Source organism: Sapajus apella, unplaced genomic scaffold (genome assembly GCF_009761245.1).
Source record: "Sapajus apella isolate SASKATOON/1434 unplaced genomic scaffold, GSC_monkey_1.0 scaffold31, whole genome shotgun sequence".
Lineage (NCBI taxonomy): Eukaryota > Metazoa > Chordata > Mammalia > Primates > Cebidae > Sapajus > Sapajus apella.
In genome coordinates, this window is record NW_022436971.1 from 9,130,450 (window position 1) to 9,155,735 (window position 25,286).

Consider the following 25,286-nt stretch of genomic DNA (forward strand, 5'->3'; position numbering starts at 1 on the left):
AGCTGCAATTGTTCATTAAGCTGGCAACAGATTATTTCTTTTATTTTTATTTTTATTTTTACTTTAGGTGCATACCATATCTGGCATTTCTCCCTATGTTATCCCTCCCCACCCTCAAAGAGATTATTTCTTAGAGACCCAGGAGGATTAGTGAATGCTGCTTAGTGGCAAGAGTGGATTCTACCAGCCCAAGCTTTAGTTTGGCAGAACCTACCTCAAACAGGGTTTTGCTCAAAAAGATCTTAAAAGGAAATGTGCATAAAATGCAGGGAAAGAATGGAAGAATAACAGAAAGGATAGAGAATAATCTTTGGGGAGAGAGAAGTATGGTGTTTGCTTTCCATTGTGTGTGTGTGTGTGTGTGTCTGTGCATGTCCAGAATATTCCTACACCTCAAGGTGGGAGATGTCTAGGATGTGTCTAGTTCACCCTTCTGTCCAACACATAACTCATTTTTCCAACGATGTTAAGGGCTGATATAGCATTTTTCTACTTAAATATTACCAGTGAGAGAAAACTCACTATTTCAGTAGACAAGTCACTTAATATTTAGATAACTATAATGTTTAGAAATTTTTTCTCATCATTTCCCTGTTAGTCTTCCCTTCCTTAGAGTGACATACAGCCTATTATAATCTCCCTTCCATAGGCTAATCCTTCACAGGTATTTGAAGGCTGTTAGGATAATCATGATGATGTTGATGATAATGATGGTGGTGGTAACTATCACTGTCATCAATAATAAAATCATGCCATTTTTCTTGAGCACTTCTTGTAAGTGCTATGCTAAGCATTTTATACTTTTATGTCATTAATTCTCACAACTTGATGAAATAGATCCTTTTCAAAAGTTTATTTTACAGATGAGGAAACTGAGGCCTTACAGAGATGAAGTCTCTTGCTCTGGGTAGCAGAGGTAGGGATTAGAAATCCCAGAAAACAGCTGGCATTAGACACCGGCCATCTAACAGGGTAGACTCCTTAAACAGTCTCTCTTCTGGTTTCACGTTAGTGATTTATATTGAAGAGTATGTCTGCAAATGTGTGTTTTCCCAGCGGAGGATTATAGAGACCAGATTCCACCACTTGCTGCATATTCTCATGCACAGAGTCATACTTTCAGTGCATTCTTCTCTCGCCACGTCTTGCTTAGAGTGCGGTGTTTTTTAAAATTCCTTGTGTCAACATAAATATTGTTGGAAACCATAGGCATTGAAAATTGAAGGCCAGCAGTTCCCTTGCACCAGTTCAGTAATTTTTCAAATTGACTTTCACAAACTGAGATATCTGAGGCACAAGAATTCACTTACAGTAGAGTTAGAGGAATGTCTTCCCAAGAGCACATTGCCCAGCATTTAATTGCTCTTCCATAAATATGTGTTGAATGAATGAGTAGCTTGGTGAATTCCCTAAGAAGTTAATGTCTAGAGCTGAGAGCAGTAAAAATTTTTCTGTTTATTAAAAAACCCCTACATTTTAGCTATTCTTTTTTTTTTAAGTTGAGACTGAAGATATGTAACAAGTTTATATTTTTTCTGTTGACTTGACTCACCTTTGTAGATGTCTTAGGCTGCAGTTTTACTGAGAGTCACTTTTTGGGCATTATGCCTTTTCATTTTTAAGCTTCCGGAAGTATCCAATCTCATTACCACTGAAACATCAAATCACAAGATCCTCTAATTTGCCTGGGAGCCACTCCTCTGAGAAATCTGGCCTCTTATACATGTTAAGAGGAGTTCCTGGAGTGTAAATCTGTGTTTTCTAAATTCTATTCCTTGTGAGCTTTAAGGAACTTGCGTTTTTGGACAGGTATTTTTTAAATGCCCTCTTTGTTGTCTTGTCCACTGATATGACATGTTTCACATCTATTGAAAGGAAACAAAGCAAAGCTGAAACATTTGTTGTAAGAATCCAGGGGATTAGGAAAAGTGGAAGGGAAGCACTTAGGAAAATATTCCTAAACTTTATCGCTTATAACAAAATTACCTGATTCTTTTCATAGAATATTCTTTTGTGTGTTTGGTGTTTTACATGGTGAACGAGATATGGAGTGTAGGTGTATTCTCCAGAGAGAGCTTATAACACTTCTATCAGTGTCATACTTTGTATGGCTTAGGCCACATGTCCCTAAGTTTTAGAGACCTAGCACACCTCAGAGACATTTATCTGCCACCAATTTAGAAATGAGTTGCTACATTATTGCTCAACCCCTGGGGTAGAGATGCTTTCTTTCTGGTCTTCAACGGTAGCTATAGCGGGTCCAGGGGTATTCATGCAAGTCTGTTTTTTATGTTGCTAATGGTATTTGGTTTTGTGTTGCCTTTCCTAGGTTTGCTGGGATGGGAAACCTGCTCAAAGTCCTTACCAGGGAAATTGAAAACTATCCACACTTTTTCCTGGATTTTGAAAGTAAGTTTCAAAAATCGTAATAGAAACTTTTTTTACATCACTTAGTTTGTTGATAAGGAAGTTATAACATAAAGATGTTATATGATACTTTAACCAAATCGAAAGGTCACTATATTAGTCTGTTCTCATGCTGCTACTAAAGACATACCCGAGACTGGGTAATTTATCAAAGAAAGAGATTTAACTGACTCACAGTTCCACATGGCCCGAGAGAGGCCTCACAATCATGATGGAAGATCAAGGGACATCTTACATGGCAGCAGGCAAGAGACAGCTTGCGTAGGGAAACTCTCCTTTATAAAACCATCAGATCTTGTGAAACTCTTATTCACTGTCATGGGAGCAGTATGGGAAAGACCTGTTCCCATGATTCAATTACCTCCCATGGGGTCCCTCCCACAACACATGGGGAATTATGGGAGCTAGAATTCAAGATGAGATTTGAGTGGAGACACAGCCAAATCATATCAGTCACTATGCATTTTTTTTCTGAAATCATCTCTAATGTCATTTTTCTTCTTCTTTATCCTAATTTTTAAGAAATCCAATGGAAAATGTTTTTAATGCACCCATGGTTTTCTTTGATTTTAGAAGTGATCAACTTTTGTATCCCTAGCATAAATAGAGGATCATTTTGGTCTTTGTTTTCCTTTTGAAGGTCGTAAGCCCACAAAAGTGCACACAGAGGAAAAAAAAAAAAAAAGATGTGAAGAAAACCATTATGTATTTTTCCTAAATATGTATATGAATTACTGTATCACATTCCAAAGAAAATACTAAGGACAGTAAATTACAAAGATTCATATAAAACAAATATTGCTAAACATGAAATAAAATGGTTATCAATACTAGAAATAAGGCTTACAGAATATTTTTAGTCATTTTCTTTATTCTTTATGTAGTATTTGGTTTTAGGAACCATTTCAGGATTTTGACTATATATATTATATATATATATATATTTTACATATATAATATGTATATAATATTTATTATATATATATATAATCTTTTATTCAAAAGGTTATGTTTCTCTTATCAAAAGCTTTAAGTTTTTCTGAGGAGAAATGGCTTAAGAATCATGACTGAAAAAAACAAAACAAAAGAGATACTCTTTCTTGTTTGTTGATTGAATATATTGACAAATGGGAATGAGGACATAAACGAGGCACATTTATGTTTACTCAAACTAAGCTCGTGTTTCTTCCTCAACTCTCATGTTCACCCCTTTTCAAAATTCCAATTCCACAATAGCAAGCACAGTTAAATGTCTTTTTTTTCCTGGTAATCACCATCTGTTACACACTCTAATCTGCTTTAAACTTTAATTTTTCAAGTATTTTATCTCCATTAAAAATAATAGTTGGAACTTCCTTGCATATAGATTAAACCTTCTAACAGAAGTTTGCTAAGGAAATGCTGTAAGACCCTTCCAAGATGCACTGAACCAAAAGTAGAAGCTCCATAGGTGTAATTTTTGGTGTCTTTGGAGGGTTTTAAATAGCTTCTTGAAAAGGAAAAGTGTCCCCAAAGCTCATATATTCTGAAAACACATTTAATCTAGATTATAGTCGATGAAAGATTCCTCGCATTGCATTTAACTCAGTGTGCTATGTTGTTGTTATTGTTTGGCTTGGTTTGGTTTCGTAAGGGGTTTAGCTAGAGGCAGAGTGTGATGATATGTCAAATAAATGGGCTTTTTTTACTGGTTTAACTTTTGATATCCCTCTAAAAAATACACACACACACACACACACACATACACACGTTGTTAAAAGAATGATTTATTAATTTTTTAAAAAATTTTACAAAACAAATTAGCTATAATCTTACCACCCTTCTTTTACTATTTACATGTTTAATGGTTCCCATCCATTTCTTACCAGATGTATTTTACATTGTTGCATTCAGTGTGTACAAAGGCCGAAATAGTAATAACACGTCCCATTTATTCACAACTATGGGAGTGTGTAAAGGCCTGAAAGTAGGAGACTAGCTTGCTTGTTCTGTCTTGGAAGCCCTGAATTCTGTGTGCATCTGTGCATGCTCACATGTACCTCCCAGAATTCAGCAGCTCCACTTGCCTGCTTAGCTGTTCTTGGTCCCAGCTTTTTATGCTTCCAGAAAGAACAGTGTTGAGTTCTTGGTCAAGTCTAATCTCAAAAGCCTTTAAAGTGATCCAAGTAGAATTTGCAGGGATTTAAAACTGGTTCTCAAATGGTATTCCCCTGAGCATCAGTTTTCTGAGTCTGTGTTCAAAAACTCCATCCCTCACTGCCGTAGCAGGCAGGGAGGCGTTGACTGGGGCTTCTGCACTGCCCCCACCACCCCCACCTCCCGCTACTACCAGAGTACTGTGGGTTGCCCAATCTGGTACTTTGAATATTTTCTTAATGCTTTATGTAAAGAAAGATCATGGTGGCTAAATAGAGCATTTAGAAGTCTCAAATTTTGATGATGATTTATCATACTAAAACTCCATTTGTCAGTGTAATTTCCTCAAGAGAAAGAAGTGTGGACTGGATTCCCATGTCTGGTGGCTCATTACTGGGACTAGAGCTATAGTATTTAAGGAAGATGTAGAACTATAAATTTATAAACATATGTACAATCCTGCTTATTTCCTCATCAGTCCCATGGAGATTAACTTTATTCCACTGAGACTCTGAGAAGATAAATAAGTAGGGTGAAGTCACACAGGGAATGACTAGGAAATCAAGATGGGAACACAGATCTCTTTGGCTCTCCTCCTCCCCTGACTTTCCTTCCCTAAGCGCTCAGCACCAGCAGCTTCCTAGAAGAGCTATTGCCATTGTTCTGTCCTTGACCAGAGAGGGACGTCTTAGTTGTCTGCAAGCTAAGACATTTCGTGCAAAAAAAAATTTATCCTGAAAATCCTATTTCCTAAAGATGACTTTTAAGAAACAGTGATGATGGACTGGAGTAGAGAAGGTGGGCTGACATCTCATGATTTCTCCTTGAGTCACTGGATTTCAACTCTGTCCACTAAGGGTGTGCCGAGTATGGTTGTGAGTGTAATTGTAAGCTACTCAGTGTTAGAGACACAGAAGTAAAGAAGAGCGGTCATTGCCCAGTGAAGTCTCAGGCTAGAGTGGAGGACAATATAGGCACTGGGTTCAAGGCGAAATAAATAAAGGACTTATAAGGCACGGTGTGGCATGGGAGTAAGGAAGGAAAAGTGTACGTCTACTCTCAGGAGACAGAAGGCTATGGGAGGAATTGAAGAAGTCTTTTTGCAAGAACTGGCATTTGGAATGGGCTTTAAAGAATGAGTGGTTTTTCTACAGGCACAGGTATGGAGAGTTTTTTTACCAGATGGAAACAGTATGATTAAAGGCATAGAAACTGGAATAGGAAGGGCGTGTTTAAGAACAGCAAGAGGTTCCATTTAGACAAAACACCAAATGCTTGCTGGAGAGAAACGGGGAATGAAGTGGCAGGCTGGCTTGGGTTAGACTATGGAAGGTGAGGCTGCCAAGCTTATGAGCTTAGGGCTAGATGTCCAGAACTGGGGGTCACCTCTGAAGAGAATAGCATACATCCCTGAGAGAAAACCAGAGAGCTGAGCGGATGGGAACATTAGGCATGCTTAAGTTTAAAGGGGGCTTGGACTTGAGCAGTCCAAGGATCCATGAGAGAGGTCAGACTATGGAAGAAGGAGGACATCTTACTAACTTGAGATTCCTGGAGGCAGGATCTGGGTCTCCCTCAGTTTTGTGACCCTGCACTTAGCCCATGAATGATCCTCAATAACAGGTGCTGATCCCATGAGGGAACATAGTGAAGTGGGCTCTATCCAGGTAGTCAAGAGAGCACAGGTGATCAAGAAGGAGGGAGTGTAATGGATTCAATGCTGCAGAACTGTCAAGAACGAAGCTTGAAAAGGGGATGATGAATTAGGCAGTGAGCTTCCCAAGTAACTAGCGGCCTCTAGGGGAACAGATTCAGAATTTGTTGCTTTGAATATAGAGACTGGATTGTAAAGAGTTAAGGAGGAAGAGGTGTCGGGAGGGAGGAAGGCTGAACAGCACCTAGTAACACCTTTAATGAATTTGGCACCTCTACTTTGAGTGTTGAATATTCTTTTTGAAGTTAGTGATGGAATATAATTGAACTGGGTCAAATAGATATAATTAAGCTGGGTCAAAAAATAATACAAAATTAGACACATCTGTCCTTAGGTTTTCCAGTTGCATAGATCTGTTTTAATTTCTCGTCTGACCTTTGCAGCACATTTTATATACTTGGCATTCACATTTCTCTACAAATCACTTAACATCTTCTTTATTGTTCTTTTTCATCCCTCTATTTTTTTTCCCTTCTCTCTCTACTTCCTTGTCATGTCTCTATGTCCTCATTGAAGGCTAGGAAACGGGGGTGGAATGAAAGATTAATGCAGCAGCCTAATCTTTCATGAGTGATGGCTTCAGTTTACAGGGAGAAGTATGTCTGAAGCTCTACTCAAGATTGGGCAATCAGACCCACCATTATGGCACCCAACATAGGCAGCAGGCATTAACCTTTCCATGAAATAGTTTCAGTAATTCCAAGGCTGAAATGATCATTAGAAACATCTGGGGGAACCTTCTTTTTATATGATTACCTGAGCCTCACCTAAAAATTCAGATTCAGTTGTCTAGTCCCAAGAATCCATTTTTCCAACGTTTCCAGGTGCTTCTGATGATAAGCTGCTTTGTAAACCACCTTTAACTCATGCATCCAGGTGAGGATACGTATGTGGTGTTTACAACAGGGAAGCTGAGCCATGCAACTTTTTGAGCTCCAATATCCAAAGCTTGGAGTGGAAGACCTCCAAGTTAGGTAGAAGTGCAAGTAGATTAAAATCTATGCATTCTCACTTCAAATAAACCATTTCATTTTCAATCAGCAAGTAACTTGATCTGTCAAAGATTTCTTTTGGGCTTGATGGCCAATAAGCACATGAAAAGATGTTCACTATCATTCGTCATGAAGGGAATGCAAATCAAAACGACAATGAGATCACATTTTACACCCACTAATACTGTTCTAATCAAAAAGAGAGATAATAAGTGTTAATGAGGATGTGAAAAAAAAATAGTATTTTCATACACCACTAGTAGGAATGTAAAATAGTATGTCTGCTTTGGAAAACAGTCTGGAAATTCTTTGAAAGGCTAAGCATAAAGCTACCATATGACCCAGCTATTCCATTCGTAGATATGTATGCAAGAAAAATGAAAATATATGCCCCCACAAGAACTTGCACATTAAAGTTCATAGTAGCATTATTTATAATAGCTGAAAAGTGAAAACAACCCAAATGGCCATTAGCTGATAAATGGGCAAATAAAATGGCATATTAATTCAATTCAACATTATTGACCAATTAAAAAAAATAAAGTTCTGATATGTGGTATAACATGGATGAACCTTGAAATGATTGTGCTAAGTGAAAGAAGCTAGCTACAAAGACCACACACTGTTGATTTCATCTATGTGAAATGTCTAGAATGGGCAAATCTGTCGAGACAGAAAGATTATTTGTCTAGGTCTGGGAGGTGGGGAGAGGGTTGGAGAGAATTGGGGAGTGGTTGCTAATGGGTGCAATATCTTTTTGGGGTGTCAATGAAAATGTTCTAAAACTGATTGTAGTGATGCTTGCATGACACTAAGGATATATTTTGAACTGTTGAATTACGTACTTTAAATGGGTGAGTCATATGGCACGTGAATTAAATCTCAACTAAGCTGTAATTTTTTTTTTTTGTTTTTAAAAAAGGATTTTTTTGGAAGATCTAATTCTTTTCTGGTTAATGCTGACACTATTCCTTCTTCCCAGAATATATTATTTCTCTTCTTTTCCTGATTACTGCACTTTTAAAAATTTACTTTCATTGGGATGTAATTTACATGCTCTAAGATGCATCAATTTTACGTTCACAGTTTAGTTGGTTTCAACACATGCCATACTTTATCAAGACATAGGATATTCATGTCACTCCAGAAAGTTCCATCAAGCTCCTTCCCAGGCAGTCTACCTCCCGGACTCCAGAAACAGCTATTAATCAGGTCTAACTTATATTGCAAAATATAAGTCTATAAAATCTCTAAATTGAAATTCATACAAATAGAATCATACAGAATATGCTTTTTTGTATCTATTTTTCACTCAATATCATTCAATATAATGTTTTTGACATCCAGCCATGTCATTACATATATCAATAGTTTATTTCCTTTTTGTTATTGAATACTCTTCTGTTGTATGACAATTTGTTTTCATTTTCCTGTCGATGAACATATGGGCTATCTCCTGCTTGGGGCTATTATTAGTAACTGTGCTATGAACATCTTGTAGAATATTTGTGGGCATTATATTTCTTGGGTAAATACCTAGCAGTGGAATTGCTGGGTGATACAGTTATATGTAACTTTTCAAAAAAGTGAAGCAACACTATATACTCTTATAACACACCTGCACATGGCACATGTACCCACTGGGTCTAGAATAACAATAAAAATTAAAATAATAATAAACATGCTTGCACGTACAAAAAAAAAAGAAAGAAAACCTGTGAACAGCTGTCCAAATGAGATTTACTATTTTACCTCCCTAACAACAACTAAGCAACTACAAGTGTTCCACATCTTCTCCAACTTTTGGTATTCCAATCTTTTTTCTTTTAGCTGTTCTAGCAGTGGTGGGGTAATAACTCACAGTGTTTTTAATTTGCATTTCCATAATAACCGACAATGTTGAACTCTTTTTCATGTGCTTATTGTATAATTGCTTATCTATTTAAGAAAATATCTTGTCATGTCTTTTGCCTAGTTTTAATTAGGTTGCTTGTCTCTGTATTGGTAAATTGTAGGAGTTCTTCATTGTAGTTTGGATACATGTATTATATAAGATATTATCTGGCAAATATTTTTACCTAGTCATTGGCTTGCCTACTTATTTTCTTAATCATATCTTTTCATATATGGAGGTTTCAGATTTTGATGAAGTAAAATTTATAATTTTTTAATTATATGCTAAACACATTCTGTATTCTGAGAAATCATGACCTATACCAAAGTCACAAAGATACTTTACTTTGTTTTCTTCTGAAAGCTGTATTGTTTTAAGCTTTACATTTAGGTCAGTGACTGATCTTGAACTAATTTTTGTATATGTTGTAAGAAAGGTATTCGGTTTATTATTTTTTCATAGTCTATAAGATTGTAGTAGCACAGGTGGATTGCTTTAATGTCCATTTTGTAAACTAGCTAATTGTAATATGTGTGATGTGGGCTAGTTCAGGATTCCCTGTTTTCTCTGATTGCTCTGTTGATCTACCTTCTCACGAATTAATACCAAATGTAACAAATAATAGGTCTTAGGGTCAAGAAGAATAAGTCTTTTAACTCTTTTGCAAGATTGTTTTGGCTATTCTAACTCCTTCACTTTTCTAAATAAATTTTCTAATTAGTCCTCAATTTCTACAATAAAAAAATTCTACTGAGATATTGATTATAATTGCATTAAACCTATGGATCAATTAGAGGAGAATGGTTATCTGGGTAATATTCTTTCTACCTATAAATATAGCATATCTTTCCTTTGATTTAGATATTGTTTAATTTTGCTCACTAATATTTTACAGTTTTTAATATAAAAGTGCTACACATCTTTTGTCAAATATACCCCTAAGCATTTTATATTTTGACTTATACCAGCTTTTTTATGATTAGTGTTTAACATGGTTTATATTCTCCCATTCTTTTGCTTTCATCCTGTTTATGTCTTTATCATTGTAGTGTGTTTCTTGTAAACAATGTATAGCTGGTCCTAGCTTTTTCCTCCAGGCCGATAATATCTGCCTTTTAGGCTGAGCACAGTGGGTCATGCCTGAGCAACATAGTGAGGCCCCATTGCTACAAAAAAATACAAAAATTAGCTAGGTATGGTGGCATGCACCTGTAGTCCCAGCTACTCAAGAGGCTGAGGCAGTAGGATTACTTGAGGCCAGGAGGTGGAGGTTGCAGTGACCTGAGACCACACCACTGAACTTCAGTCTAGAAGCTAGAGTGAGACCCTGTCTCAAAAAAAGAAAAAAATCTGCCTTTTAACTGAATATTTAGTCCATTTACATTTAATTAATTTTTTTATTATGTTTAATTAATGTTTGTATTTGAGCTTAGTATTTGAGTCTATACAATTAATTATTGTATTGCATTTACTTGTTGTTTGTATTTTAGTGTATCTTGGTGTTAGAACTATTTGTTATATTTGCTTTTTTTCTTCATGTTTTTCCTGACTTTTTGATTAAATCAAACTGTTATGGATATTGTATTTTAGTACTGCGTTTTGTCTTTTCTGTTGACTTTTTAGTTATGCCACTTTTCGCTTGCTTTAGAGATTATACTATAAATGATTGTGATCTGCCTTCAAAATATATTCTTTACATCATAAAGAACTTAAGAACTTAACACAGTATACCTGCAAACTAACACCTTTCACTCATTGCTTTTGTTATATATTTTGCTTCTATATATGCCATAAACTTTTCATTGCAATGTGTTTTTTTATTTTAAACTGTCAATCATCATTTAAGAGAGTGTGTGTGTATATTTGTGTTTGTGTGTGCGTGCGCGTGCGCGTGTATGTGTGTGCATGTGATTTTAATAGGTCCTTCATTTTTACTTGCATATTTATTTATTTGTTCTGGTGTTCTTCATTTCTTCTCATATAATAAGGTATCTCTGGTGTCATTTTACCCAAGTCTAAAACACTTATTTTAATGTTTCTTTTAGTTCAAATCTATTGGAAACAAACTTTTTGAGTTTTTAATCGTCTAAAAATATTGCTATTTAATTTTCATTTTTAAAGGATAGAGTTCTAGATCCACAGGTTTGAAGGTTTTTCTAGTTGCAGTTATTATTTGCTTTATTTTTCTTAAAGCACCTGAAAAAAATAATTCCATTGTCTTCTGGCTTCATTGTTTCTGAGGAGAAACCATTTTTATTGTGCTCCCCTAGATGTAATATGCTTTTCTCTGGCTGCTGTCAATAATTTATCTATTTTTGTTTTGTAGTGGTTTGACTATGATGTGCGTGGGTATGTTTTCTTTGTATTTATCCTGTTTATGGTTCTCTAAGTTTCTTGGATCTATGAATTAATACCTGTCATTAATTTTCAACATTCTTGCTTATTATCTTTTCAAATGTCTTTGTCTGTTGTTTCCTTTTTCTTCTTCTTCTGGGACACCAATTACATAAGTCAGGTGATTTGATATTGCTTCACAGATCTCAGGTACTCTGTTCCATTTAAAAAAATTTTCTTTGTATACAGTTTGTATAATTTTTATTAGTCTCTCTTCAAGTTTATGGATACTTTCTACTAATGATAAACTTATCAAGGAGCTTATCATTAGTAGAAAGCATCTAATATGGAATTTTTCATTTTTAGCATTTCTGTTTTCAGTGGCAAAAACTGCAATTACTTTTACACCAACCTAATAAATAGTTTTAATGAATTTTCCGAAATTTTCCCTTTTTACATATATATTATTCAACATTTTAGATTCTTTAACATATATTCATAGTTATTTTGGAATCCTCATCTATAAATTACAACCTCTGGACTATGTCTAGACTGTATCTATTGAATCTTTACTTATTTGGTGATATTTTCTTGCTTGTGTTTGATAATTTCTTCCTTTTTTTTTTTTTTTTATCAAATGCCAGACAACAGAATGGTAATGACTGATGTGACTAATATGGGCACTCAGAAAATGACCTGCCTTTTCTTCTGTCAGTCCACTAGTGTGGTTGAGTCCATGCAATCTATCTAGGCTGTACTGTTGCTTGTTATATCTGGTTCACTGTAAATTTAAGATATTTGAGGGAAGGATCAAAGAGCTGGGGATCTGAAGAGTTTGTCTCAGTTTTCCTGTCACATCTTCAGCCTTCAGAAGGCCCTCTAGAGCACGTGCTTCTCAGGATGTCTTTTATCAGCCTCCTTGGCCTCACCAGGCAGACAGTTGTTCTTTACTTACTGGGGAGTGGATGGTGGCTTTCTCTTCATTATTTTGCTGTGTCTACCACAGCAGACCTGGCATGCTGTGCCCTAGAGGGCACCTTCCCAGAGCTTCTCCCCTCCCGTAGTAATAGATGACCATGCTTCACCCTCAGATAAGACTGAGAGTATAGGAGCATTTCCCTTGTGTATCTTCCCCTGACCCAGAGGGTTTCCTTTTTAAAATCTTTTTTCTTTTCCTGTTCTCAGCTTCTTTTTTTAGCACTTGGTGAAGGTTCATGGAAGAGACTTTGCAGGTAGATATAGACTGTCCTTCTGCTTGGAGCTCCCAGGGCCTCTCAGCTTTCATGACTGTTCACACTCTTCCTTTTACAGTGTGTGAAAATATCAGCTATTTTCTTGTTACCTGTATTTATGACAGCTTCCTCCTCTTACCATTTCTCTGTCAAACTTGAAATCACCAGTGGTCTCATAGCACCTAGGAAAGTCTTGCCACCATATGTATTATAATTCATTAAGGAATTTTGCAACCTCAAGTGTCTTATAGTTAAAATAACATTTTTATAGAGTATCTAACTGGTTTTCTTTGTTAGGATGGGAGCAATATTCTTTTTGAATTTTTTATCTTTTTAAAATAATATGAAAATGTGTTACATATTTATATCTAACTGTCTTACAGATTCATATATAAAAATTAGCATTACTTTGTATCACCTAATGTATAGTTTGTATAGATATTTCTCTGATTTTCTCAAAGGGCATTTAATAGGTTTTTTAGTCTAATCAGAATTGAAATGAATTCAAAATATATTGGATTATGTTTCTTTCCTTTTTAGAAGAATTACCATCAGAGCTACCCTCTGATCGATTTTAAATGCATAATACAGTATTTTTAACTGTATTACACATTTATAATCAGGCAAGTTGTTGTAGCATAGATATCTAGAACTTATATATCTTGTATAGCTGAAACTTTATACCCATTGATTAGCAACTACACATTTTCCCTCCCCCATGCCCCAGGAAACCACCATTCAACTCTATGAGTTTCTATGAGTTTGACTCTTTTAAATACCTCATATAAATGGAATCATGCAATCTGTGTTCTTCTGTTACTTGTTTATTTTGCTTAGCATCATATCCTCAAGGTTTATTCATGTTGTGGCATATGGCAAGATTTCTTTCTTTTTTAAGACTGAATAATATTCCATTGTATGTATATTCTACATTTACTTTATCTGTTTATTTTAAATGGAAACAACTCAATACTTTTGGTTCAATTTTTCAGATTGTCATAAAGGGTGTATTCCATGTGCTAGGCACTATACTAGTTGTGGTGTGAATAGCTGCAAGTTTACACTCTACTGGAGGAGGCAGACATCATGACCAGCATCGATAAGGCAATGTTGGTAAACGCTGTAGCAGCGATGCTACCTGTGTTCTAGGATTCACAGGAGAGAATAACTACTTTGATCTGAGATAAGATAGGAAGACAGTTGCAGAAGGGCAAGCCTGGGAAGATTTCCAAGAAAGGGTCACATAATAGCTTCAACGATGCCATATTTTATGTCTTCCTTTCTGGGAAACTTTCTTAGCTTCCACTCAGGTTGTTTTTGAAAAAAGTCTCTACATTCAATGCCATTTAGCTCTCACTGCATGGTGACTTTTCTTATACTGTTCTACTAAATTATTACTGATAGTTTGTAACTTTCACTTTAGAATGCCGGTCGTATTTTATTAATTGCTTCATCCCCCTCATCACCTGTCATTGCGGCAGGCACATAAAAGTACCCAATAAATGCTTTCTGAATCTAATGATCCTGTCCTCACCCTCCTAAGGTCCTTGAGGACAGGGACTATATTGTCGGATCCGTATCTCCCAAAAGTGTCTGGCATCATTTGCACTTAACAGGCTGTATTAGTCCATTTTCATGCTGCTGATAGACATACCCAAGACTGGGCAATTTACAAATGGAAAAGGTTTAATGGATTTATAGTTCCATTTGGCTAGGGAGGCCTCACAATTATGACAGAAGGCAAGAAGAAGCAAGTCATATCTCTTACATGGATGGTAGCAGGCAAAGAGAGAGACCTTGTGCAGGGGAGCTCCTCTTTATAAAACCATCAGATCTCATGAGACTTACTCACTATCGCAAGAACAGCCTAGGAGACTTGCCCCCATGATTTAATTACCTCCCACTGGGTCCCTCCTGGGAATTCGAGATGAGATTCGGGTGGAGACACAGCCAAACCATATAATTCTGCCTCTGGCCCATCCCAAATCTCATGTCCTCACATTTCAAAACCAATCATGCCTTCCCAACAGTTCCCCCAAAGTCTTAACTCATTTCAGCATTAACTTAAAAGTCCAAAGACCAAAATCTCATCCAGGACAAGGCAAGTCCCTTCCACCTATGAGCCTGTAAAATCAAAGGCGAGTTAGTTGATTCCTAGATACAGTGGAGGTACAGGCATTGGGTAAGTACAGCCATTCCAAATGGAAGAAATTGGCCAAAACAAAGGGGCTACATGCCCCGTGCAAGTCCAAAATCCAATGGGGCAGTCAAATCTTAAAGCTCCAACATTATCTCTTTTGACTGCATATCTCACATCCAGGTTATGCTGATGCAAGAGGTAGGCTCCCACTGCTTTGGGCATCTCTGCCCCTGTGGCTTTGCAGGGTATAGCACCCTTCCTGGCTACTTGTACAGGCTGGTGTTGAGTGTCTGTGGCATTTCCAGGAACACCATATAAGCTATTGATGGATCTACCATTCTGAGGTCTGGAGGATGGTGGCCTTCTTCTCACAGCTTTGCTAGGCCGCACCCCAGTGGGAACTCTGTGTGGGGGCACCCATCCAACATTTCCCTTCCTAACTACTGCCCTAGCAGAGGTTCTTCATGAGGGTCCCACCCCTACAGCAAATTTCTGCCTAAACATCCAGACATTACCATACATCTTCTGAAATCTAAGTAGAGGTTCCCAAACCTCAGTTTTTTATTTCTGTGTACTTGCAGGGTCAACACCACATATAAGCCACCATGGGTTGGGACTTGCAACCCTCTGAAGCTATGGCCTGAGCTGTACCTTGTTCCCTTTTAGTCACAGCTGGAGCAGCTGGGATGCAGGACACCAAGTCCCTAGACTGCACACAGCAGAGAGACCCTGGCCTGGCCCATGAAACCATTTTTTCCTCCTAGGCTTCTGGGCCTGTGGTGGAAGGGACTGCCACAAAGTTCTCTGACATGCCCTGGAGACATTTTCCCCATTGTCTTGGTGATCAACATTTGGCTCCTGGTTTCTTATGCAAGTTTCTGCAGCCAGCTTGAATTTCTCCTCAGAAAATGGGATTTTCTTTTCTATCACATTGTCAGTCTGCACATTTTCCAAACTTTTATGCTCATTTTCCATTTAAAACAGAATGCCTTTAACAACTCCCAAGTTGCATCATGATTGCTTTGCTGCTTAGAAATTTTTCCCACCAGATACCCTAAACCATCTCTCTCAAGTTCAAAGTTCTGCAAATCTCTATGGCAGTGGCAAAATGCTGCCAGCCTCCTTGCTAAAACAACAACAAGAGTCACCTTTGCTCTGGTTCCCAATAAGTTTTTCATCTCCATCTGAGACCACCTCAGCCTGGATTTCATTGTCCACATCATTATCAGCATGATGGTCAAAGCCATTCAACAAGTCTCTAGGGAGTTTTAAACTTATCCACATTTTCCTATCTTCTGAGTTTTTCAAACTGTTCCAGCCTCTATCTACCACCCAATTCCAAAGTTGCTTCCACATTTTCAGATATTTTTTCAGCAGCACCCCATTGTACTGATACCAATTTACTGTATTCGTCCATTTTCACAAGCTCCTGATAAAGACATACCTGAGACTGGGCAATTTACAAAAGAAAGAGGTTTAATGGACTTACAGTTGCACATGGCTAGAGAGGCCTCACAAGTATAGCAGAAGACAAGGAGGAGCAAGTCACATCTTACATGGATGGCAGCAGGCAAAAGGAGAAAGAGCTTATGCAGGGGAAACTCCTCTTTATAAAACCATCAGATCTCATGAGACTTATTCACCATCAGAAGAACAGGACAGGAAAGACTTGCTCCCATGATTCAGTTACCTCCAACTGTGTGCCTTCCACAACATGTGGGAATTCAAGATGAGATTTAGGTGGGGACTCAGCCAAACCATATCATAGGTGCTCAATAAGTATGCTTCATTGATTTTCCTATTATCTCATACTATTCTACTCTTTGTTTTTAATTCTGGATTTTCTCTTTCTCTCATACCTTGACTGGGTACTACTTTGGAAACACAGAATATTTGATCAGTGTGTTAGAATTAACTGCAGGCAGAAGTCAGTCTGTTAGTGCCAAATCAGTCATCCACTGGTTAATCGTTCAGTATCTGAGACATGGTCAGGTATCAAGCCTTGGTAGTTTTCTTCTGCAAATGTATGTTTGTCTCCTCACTGGTGTACACATCCCTGAAGGGAGAATTTAGATGGCATCTTATGCTTATATTATTCTGTATTTTATTCCGTGCCCAGCCTAGGGCTGGGCATGAAATATAAGCTGAGGAACATGGGCTTTGACTGATAGTTACCAATGAAGAAACTATATGCAGCATCTCCTGAATTCCTCAGGCAGGAACAGCAGCAGTGGGCTGTGGGTTCTTAGTGTGGCAGAGGACCTGGAGGAATGAGATACGGTGCATAAATATAGGGGCATTAGAAGAACATGACCTCTTGTTCAAGAATCATATGATTTTGTTGAGGAGATAAGATGTGAGCACATGGAAGAGATGGTAGTACAGGTAATAGGGAAGAAGTCTATCACAGAGCAGAGAATAAGTGATATGTTAGCCAGAAGTACAGGTTCTAGATTGGACTAAAGAAATTTCTTATAAGATAGTGGCTGAAAAAAATGGTTTTCTTGCAAGACAAACTCATATAAATTAACAATGGAATACCAAGATCAATAATGGTTGTGGTGGGGGCTGGGGTATAAAGAAATTCTGAAGTCTCCAAATCATTGTACTCTTAAAAATACTCTGACTATGTTGACCTATTAGGAATATACACTCTTACTCTTAAAACAAGAGTGTTGAGTCAAATCAGCCTAACTCAGGCCACTCCCTGCCACGACTGGTTTCTTCTTTCATCTGTTCTTCTCTGCTACCTTCCCATCTCCTAAAGCTGTTCACAGGAGGCTTGAACATCTTGGAAGAAGTGGGGAAATATCAGAAAATATCAGATATTTTTTGGCCTAGTATCCTCACTTTACAAAAGGAAACAAACAAAAAACAGAACATACCAGAGAGGCAGTTTATTGATGGCAATACAGAGATTCAATGACATAAAAAAAAAAAAAATAAAACTTCAATTTTTGGCATTTTTCCTTTTTAAGTGCTTTAAATCTGTTACGTCATCTTCATTATGACCTTGCAGGCAGGGAAGAGACAGGCTATTCTTAGCTTCCCTCTCTTTTAGTAATAATGAATCTGGCCCAGAGAGATTACTTGGCTTGCCCTGAGGTCTAATATTGAGTGGCAGTGAAACCTGGTCTCAAAAATGCCATCCTTGGGCTGCTCCCACCACATGGTCCCACTGTAGGTGAAGGAAATAGACAGCCCAGCAGGAACTCTGACCCTCCCAATCTTTTCAGTCCTACTGTGATTGTTCCATAGGAAAGGACTTTGGACCCTGGTGTAAGATGACTAATGTCCTCTACGAATAAATACATCAGCCCTGTCACACTTATATTTTCCAGCAGACATTTGCAATTTTATGCTGTTTTCATAAGCAGTTAGTATTCTGCTATAAATCACTTCCATTTTACACCCCCAAATATTAATAATAGATAACTATTTATGCTTCTTAGTTTACCCTGAGGGGAGAGAGATTGGGGGAGAGACGAAGTGGGTGGGAAAGAAGGGCAGAATTTAATTTACAGCTCTGGTGAAACCATTTTACTGTACTTTTTTCAGTGTTTATACAACAGTCATGGGGCCCAGAGATAGCTATATATCCTATTGATGAAATGCCAGGGCATCTTTCAAAACCGAAGACATCTCTATGTAAATGGTGGTTTCTACTCATATTATCTTAGGTTAATTTGATTCTCTGTCAGATTTTCCATACAGTCCTAAATAGGCTGTTAGGAAAATGTGTGTATGCTCCTGGTGCATTTGAAGACAGTGTAAGTCCTTGGCCAATTTATAAACATTAGAACACGTTGATTTGATAACCCTTCCCCAGTGCAAGCCCTGCTGTCATGCCCTGTGGTAGGTTCACCAAAGACCTTCCCAAGAAACAAAGCACATAACCGCCTTCTTCTCCATTAGCATCATGGAATGCCATGCATTGGTTTAAAGAAATATCACTGTTCTCCACAATGAAATCTTCCACACTGCCTCAGGTGACAGCAAAATATTGATAGTTAATATTCATCATCATTAGCAAATTGAGCCCCTGCAAACAAAACTAATCCTGTTTAACTATCTTAATATATAAGGTGCTTTTACTATTACAAATTCTAGACACTTGGAGTTTAGTGAGTTCTTGATAACAAATGTGTATGTGTGCAGGTGGCAGGGCACATGATACATTTTCATATTTCCACAGTAGCGAGTCCCGAACAGCACTTTAAATCATCTCCTCAGATAATGTCCTGGATATACTTGTTCCAGGGCTCCTCAAAGTATTGGTTTCTGAAATTGCCTGTGTAAATCACAGAGATTTTTAACTGCTTTATTGTTAGGCAGGAGCAACCCCAGCTTTATGTAACCATTCTCAATTTCAGTGAAATAATTGACAATGGTTAGAAGTTTAGAACATGGTTCTTAGAAGAAACATTACCAAAGAAAACACTGGCTGCAACTAGAAATGACCCATTTTCACCAATAACATTATTGGTGTGTGTGTGGTGGGTGTGTTTGTACCTTTCTTTGACTAAAGGTCAGTCTTTGTGTTAAAAATAGAAAAGCAAAGCGCACAGTTCAGAGTTCCTGTTCACTCAGCAGATGCTTTACAGGGTTGCTGATAGCTTAAATTTAGTAACCTTTTCAATCACTAATTCTTCAGGGTTCCTTTCAAGATGTCTTTCCATGACATCTGAAAACACAATAAATTTTAAAAACATGGTCACCAATTGAATCTGAATACGGAGAAAGCCAAGTGTAGGCTCCAACGCCTCTCAAAGGGATTTTCCAGATGGCAAAATGATAACAGCTTTAGGATTAAAAAAGTAAACCTAAGTGCAGTTTTTCACTGTGTCAGACTCAACAAATACCCTATTAGTGTGCTAACCACACTGAGGAGACATTCAGGCTGGAGATCAATAATGGATGATTTGAGAACACAGATGTTAATGAAAGAGTGGATGGCCAATTTGACTGTAGGTAAATACCTATATCTTAATGGCAACCAGGAGAGATATAACCACACAAAAGCCATTTGACTGCAGTGAGCTATAATGGGTACCACTGCATTCCAGCCTGAGTGACAGAGCCAGACCCTGTCATTTAAAAGAAAAAAATTAAAGTCTTTTGGGAGTAGAGACAGAGGAGAGGATCTAAAAGTAACAGGACATTTACTTACCACACTGCTTTCAAGTACCCACTGTGCTATCCCACCTTACCAATTTCTTCATGTATTCATTGATTCATCACATGTTTATTGCCTGTCTCCAATGGCCTTCTCAAAAGATCTCAGGATCAAAGACAAGCAGAAAAAAAAAATCACAAAACACAGTGTGAGTAGTATATTTAAATTATTTAACTGTTCAGCAAATTTTTCTCGAGCATCTATTATGTGCCAGGCCCTGTGCCACACCCTAGAAATATAATGATGAGTGAAACAAATATGACCAGAGTCCTATAGTCTAATGGTTAAGATTTTCATTAATTAGTTCTGACTGTATGATCATTTAGCTGGGGGATGAAAATAGAAAGAATCACAGACTTCCACAGGGATTTGGGCCAGTGTTACATTTCACTGTGGGTCACACAGTCCTTTTCCCATTTAAAAAGAGAGACAGACAGACTTGGAGCTTCTCCCAGTTGTCACTCTCTTCCTTGGAAGCTGACACCACTTGTGATTTGAGTCCCCTGAGAATCTTATGGCACTCTGGCCCAGAAGGCAGGGACCCTGCTCCCCGTCTAATTATGGCTGGAAGAGGTGACCTCAGTTTCACGACAGGAGAGAAGGAAGAAATCAGACATTCAATAAAACCAACACATTTTGGATAAAAATGAGGCAACACATTTCTAAGCCCGGATGAAAGAAGGAAATTGTGGAGTGGCTTTCTCCTACCGCACCCCACCACTGCTAAACCACATGAGAAATATTTCTAATAGGACGCCAGGAAATCTGCCAAAAAAAACAGTTTCTCAGAGAGGGAGGCTAAGGACCAAGGGTCTTGTCTTATAGATCACTCCAGCTGCCAGCAGAGAATTACCGTAGGATGGAAGGTATTTGTTTACCACACCCCCCCAAGTCCGCCTCCTCTGGGAGAGAAGTGGTACCAGCCCCCTGGTTACTCATGCAACTCTGTGATCATATAAATGTCAATGTTGATTTGTATTAGAAAGGATCCCTTCACCTGAGATAGAGAGTGCAGTTTGTTTGTCTCTAATGCCAGTACCTTTTTAGGTCACCCTTACAGAAACAGTCTTATTTTTGAAACACTTAAGAGAGGCCTTATTTTTGAAAACTGACTTGAAATCTTTCTCTTTTTCTGTTCAAATAATCATTAACAGGATTTTTTTTTTTTTTTTTTATGTTCCTGCTCTTCTCTCTGGCCTGCTTAGTTTTAATTCTGTTTTGTTTAAAACTTATCAAGTGGTGGCTTGCTAGGGTGGAGCCAGATGACAGCTGAGATTAGGAGGCCTTCTGGTCTGGCCTCAAAGTGCATTCTTTCCCACTTTTTATAATTATATTCAAACCGTCTTAGCCCTGAGAATCTTGGTCACAGACTATTTTGCTTTTCTTCTTCTCCAAATAAATACTTCTCTAGGAAATTGTCTTTGTTTGGTTTATGACTTTTTAAAAGAAGAAAGGATTTGAATAGTCAGTGTTTTATTTTTACTTGTTTTCTAGGATCATTGTTTTGCATTTTTTCTTATGTTTTCTTCCCTGACACTTTTCTTACTCAGAAACTGCCAGCCTTACCCTGGAATTCTATTCTACCGAAACACTTTCTCCCGTTATGGGCTCCCTAGCTTGCGGATTTTTAGGTTTCTGTTTAAGACACTTACATCGCTTTGAGAAAAGTTTGAGAAAGGAGAAAAAAGATAAAATACAAAGTGATTAATATTGTGAGTAACATCAAGTCTGAGAAAACTTACCAGTGTTTGTGGGAAACACTGATAGTGCGTAAAAACCTAAAAAAGTACAGGTTGAATATCCCTTATTCAAAAATGCTTATTAGGACCAGAAGCATTTCATATTTTTTTTCTGATTTTGAAATAGTTGCATTATACTTTCCAGTTGAGCATGCCAAATCCAAAAAGCCAAAATGCAAAATGCTCCAGTGAGAATTTTCTTTGCGCACCATGTGGGCATTTAAAAACATTTCAGATGTCGGAGCATTTGAGATTCTTGGACATAGGAAGCTCAACCTGTAATAAATGTCTTTTTCCCTTACTGTCTCCAGCAGACTCTGTTTTCTAACCTGGCAGATTTGGTTGCTTGTTTGTTTCCCAGCCTTGCTTTCTCCAGCTGCCAAGCCTTTTTCCAAGTTGTACTCTCTTCATGAATATACTCCCTTTCACCTTCCATCACCCCAGCTCAAGTCCTATCCCTTACGTTTAACTTTTCCACTCTTCATCCCTTTCTCTGAGTCCTGATTCACATACGTTCTCATACCTCCTTAGTTCCTAGTTGAAATGGTCTCATTCTTTGAATGTATAGTTTGCAAAGTTTCTGGATAACCTGTGAGGACCTATGATCTTTTTCTCGAAGAGAATTGCCATAGCACTGATGATTTTCACCTTTCATTTATTAGGAAACGCTACCAGTTTCTTAGGTCTTAGGCAAGACCCAGTGCGTCAACTAGTCTAAAAATCTCTATGGGTTCCAGTCATGGAGAGTGCAGGTAATTGAAGCAGGAGCAGCCACCCTGCCTCAGTTCCTCCTCTGATCTCAGCCTTTCCAAACACCAAGTCAGTATAGCCAGTGCTCCACTTGGCCATCACTTATCTTGTGGATGCTGTCTTTTTTTTTTTTTCTTAACACCCAGAGAAACACTGGTGATCAACCCTTTTGCAGGATCAGGCCCTTGTACTCCCACAAAGATTAGTTAAAACTGAGATTTGATCTGGGAGGGTTAGACCAGGTGTAAACTCCACCCTCACTCTCTATTGGTGAGTTCTGCTGCAAGCACGCAGCGCCTCAGGATCTGGATATTTTAAAACAGAGTTTTATAAAATGACATCTGTTTCCTCTCCATAAGCTGTGCCTTTGTTTTAGATGGAGAGATGAACTTCCCTACTAGACCAGGCAGATAACCTGTTATACAGGGATTACCAGATAAATAAAACCCAATCTTTACCACCTCTCCACCACCAGCCACCAGCTCCCATGAAATGCCCCCAGGAACAAGAACACATGCAGGAAGGTAATCAGGTGAGAATTCACTGAGGAGCTCGAGGGTACTTCCGTGACTGTTAGAATATTGTTTTCATTTTGGAGGCTTCAGTGCGTCACTTGTTTTTGTGGGCAACAGTCATGGTCAAAACCAAGGATAAACAGAACAGTTGTCTTTAAAATGAACTCCCTGCATGTCTTTGCCAAACCTCCTTAGCATGAGCTCAGGTTCAATGAGAAATGTTTTCTACATATCCTTGTGTTCAGGAGTGATATGCCTCTATCATGGTTTGAAGTATTTTAGTTATCCAGTTTTTAAACATATTTTTAAATATGGGAATATAAGGTGGACGGTTTTTCCCATCTACACAAATTTTCACAGGATTCACAGATTTTCAATCAAAGCAGAAATATTCAGTTGCTTCTCCTTTAAAAGGCAGACCCAATAGAGTTTCAGTTTTACAAGATGAAAAGAGCGACAGATATGGAGGGTGGCAATGGTTGTATGACATTATGAATGTATTTAATATCAATGAACGGCACACTTAAAAGTGGCTAAGATGGTGAAATTTATGTGTACTTAACTGCAATAAAAATAGTAATTAAAAAAAGTAAAATAAGAAAAAGACCAAAAAATGTGAATTCAGAAAGACAATGTTTATTCTTTCTATCATCCTGGGCACTGTTTTACATAGGAGGTATGCAAAAGATTTGTTCCACATAAATAAATAAGTGCCTATAATGATTCCTGTATGCTTATTTTATGACTATAAAAAGATCATTGACTATTTTGAACTGATTAATGAAGAGAAGTTGTGTGAGTTTGCCCTTCTAGCATTCTAGCAGCTTACTAGGTTAAAGAGTAAATACCAGAGCAGCAGGAATATGATAGGATTGTCAGGCAGGTAGAACTGAATATCCATCCTCATCCCAAGCTGTTTGTAAACACCAGCACTCTATGTCTCTCGGTTTCTTTGTTTCTTAGATGCTCAGCCTACAGAAGGAGAGAGAGAAATCTGGAACCAGATCAGCGCTGTCCTTCAGGATTCTGAGAGCATCCTTGCAGACCTGCAGGCTTACAAAGGCGCAGGCCCAGAGATCCGAGATGTATGCCAATCATCACACTGAACTGACAACACCCGAGGAGCAGAGGGAAAACCACACGTGCATGCGCATGCATGCGTGCACATGCACAAACACACACACACACACACACACACACACACACACACACACATGCAGAGCAAGATTAAGTAATAGCCATAGTATTTCCTAGAGTCCCAGGAAGAAGTACAAGGAGGGTAATGTGTCCTTCAAAACAAAAAGCATGGGCCAGATATAGTGGCTCACACCTGTAATCCCAGCACTTTGGGAAGCCGAGGCGAGTGGATCACATGAGGTTGGGAGTTCAAGACTAGCCTGGCCAACATGGTGAAACCCTGTCTCAACTAAAAATAAAAAAATGAAAAATAGTTGGGTGTGGTTGCAGGTGCCTGTAATCCCAGCTACTCTGGGAGGCTGAGGCAGGAGAATCACTTGAATCTGGGAGGCAGAGGTTGCAGTGAGCTGAGTTCGCGCCATTGCACTCCAGCCCAGGCAACAAGAGTGAAACTATGTCTCAAAAAAAAAAAAAAATGCATGAATGGCCCCTTTTATTCTAATGCATTAATATGAGCACACAGTGCTATAGATTATGTAAAACATTAACTATTCTCAAACATACAGGTGATATTGCAGTTCTCACATTTAAACAATAATGTGTCAATATGTTACTTCATTTAAGGGAAACAATGTAAAGTCTGTGAACAACCGTTGAAATATGAATTGTGTAGTCTGGGTGGACATGTACTTTCTGGCGTTTGGTAATTACTCAGGCAGGTTGCACCAGTGTTACACACAACAGCCAAAAAAACCACCTTACTGTCATCTCAAATGTTTTATGAGATTTTGTAAAATTAACAAAAAACAAAACAAAAACAAAAAGAAAATCGCCACTTGGACTTTTACAACTTCACAATGCCTTAAAAGCAAGAAATTTTGCACTCTTTTTATTTTAAAGCATTAGTTTTGTGTAAATATCAACACATACATATATGCATGAAAATACACAGACACACACACACGCACACTACTGCCACTGCCCCCATTCTTCTTAAAAGAACACCACCAGCATCATAATCCTCAAGTTGCTGAAACTCAGACAAGGCAGAGTTTCTAAGAAAGTAACAGTCTACCAAGAGGTGGTTTTTCTACTTATGG

General features: G+C 37.9%; 1 protein-coding gene across 4 annotated transcripts in view; it reads left to right on the forward strand.

Moving 5' to 3' along the window:
* The window catches only part of CYRIA (CYFIP related Rac1 interactor A), a 107,922-nt gene that overhangs the window by 68,643 nt on the left and 13,993 nt on the right, over window positions 1–25,286 (forward strand). For all 4 annotated transcript variants that reach the window (XM_032294071.1, XM_032294074.1, XM_032294073.1 and 1 more), the window contains 2 exons: window positions 2,330–2,409; window positions 24,013–24,134. In XM_032294071.1, the coding sequence (XP_032149962.1) occupies window positions 2,340–2,409; window positions 24,013–24,134 (192 nt within the window). In that variant the 5' untranslated portion in view covers window positions 2,330–2,339. The remainder of the gene's footprint in view (window positions 1–2,329; window positions 2,410–24,012; window positions 24,135–25,286) is intronic.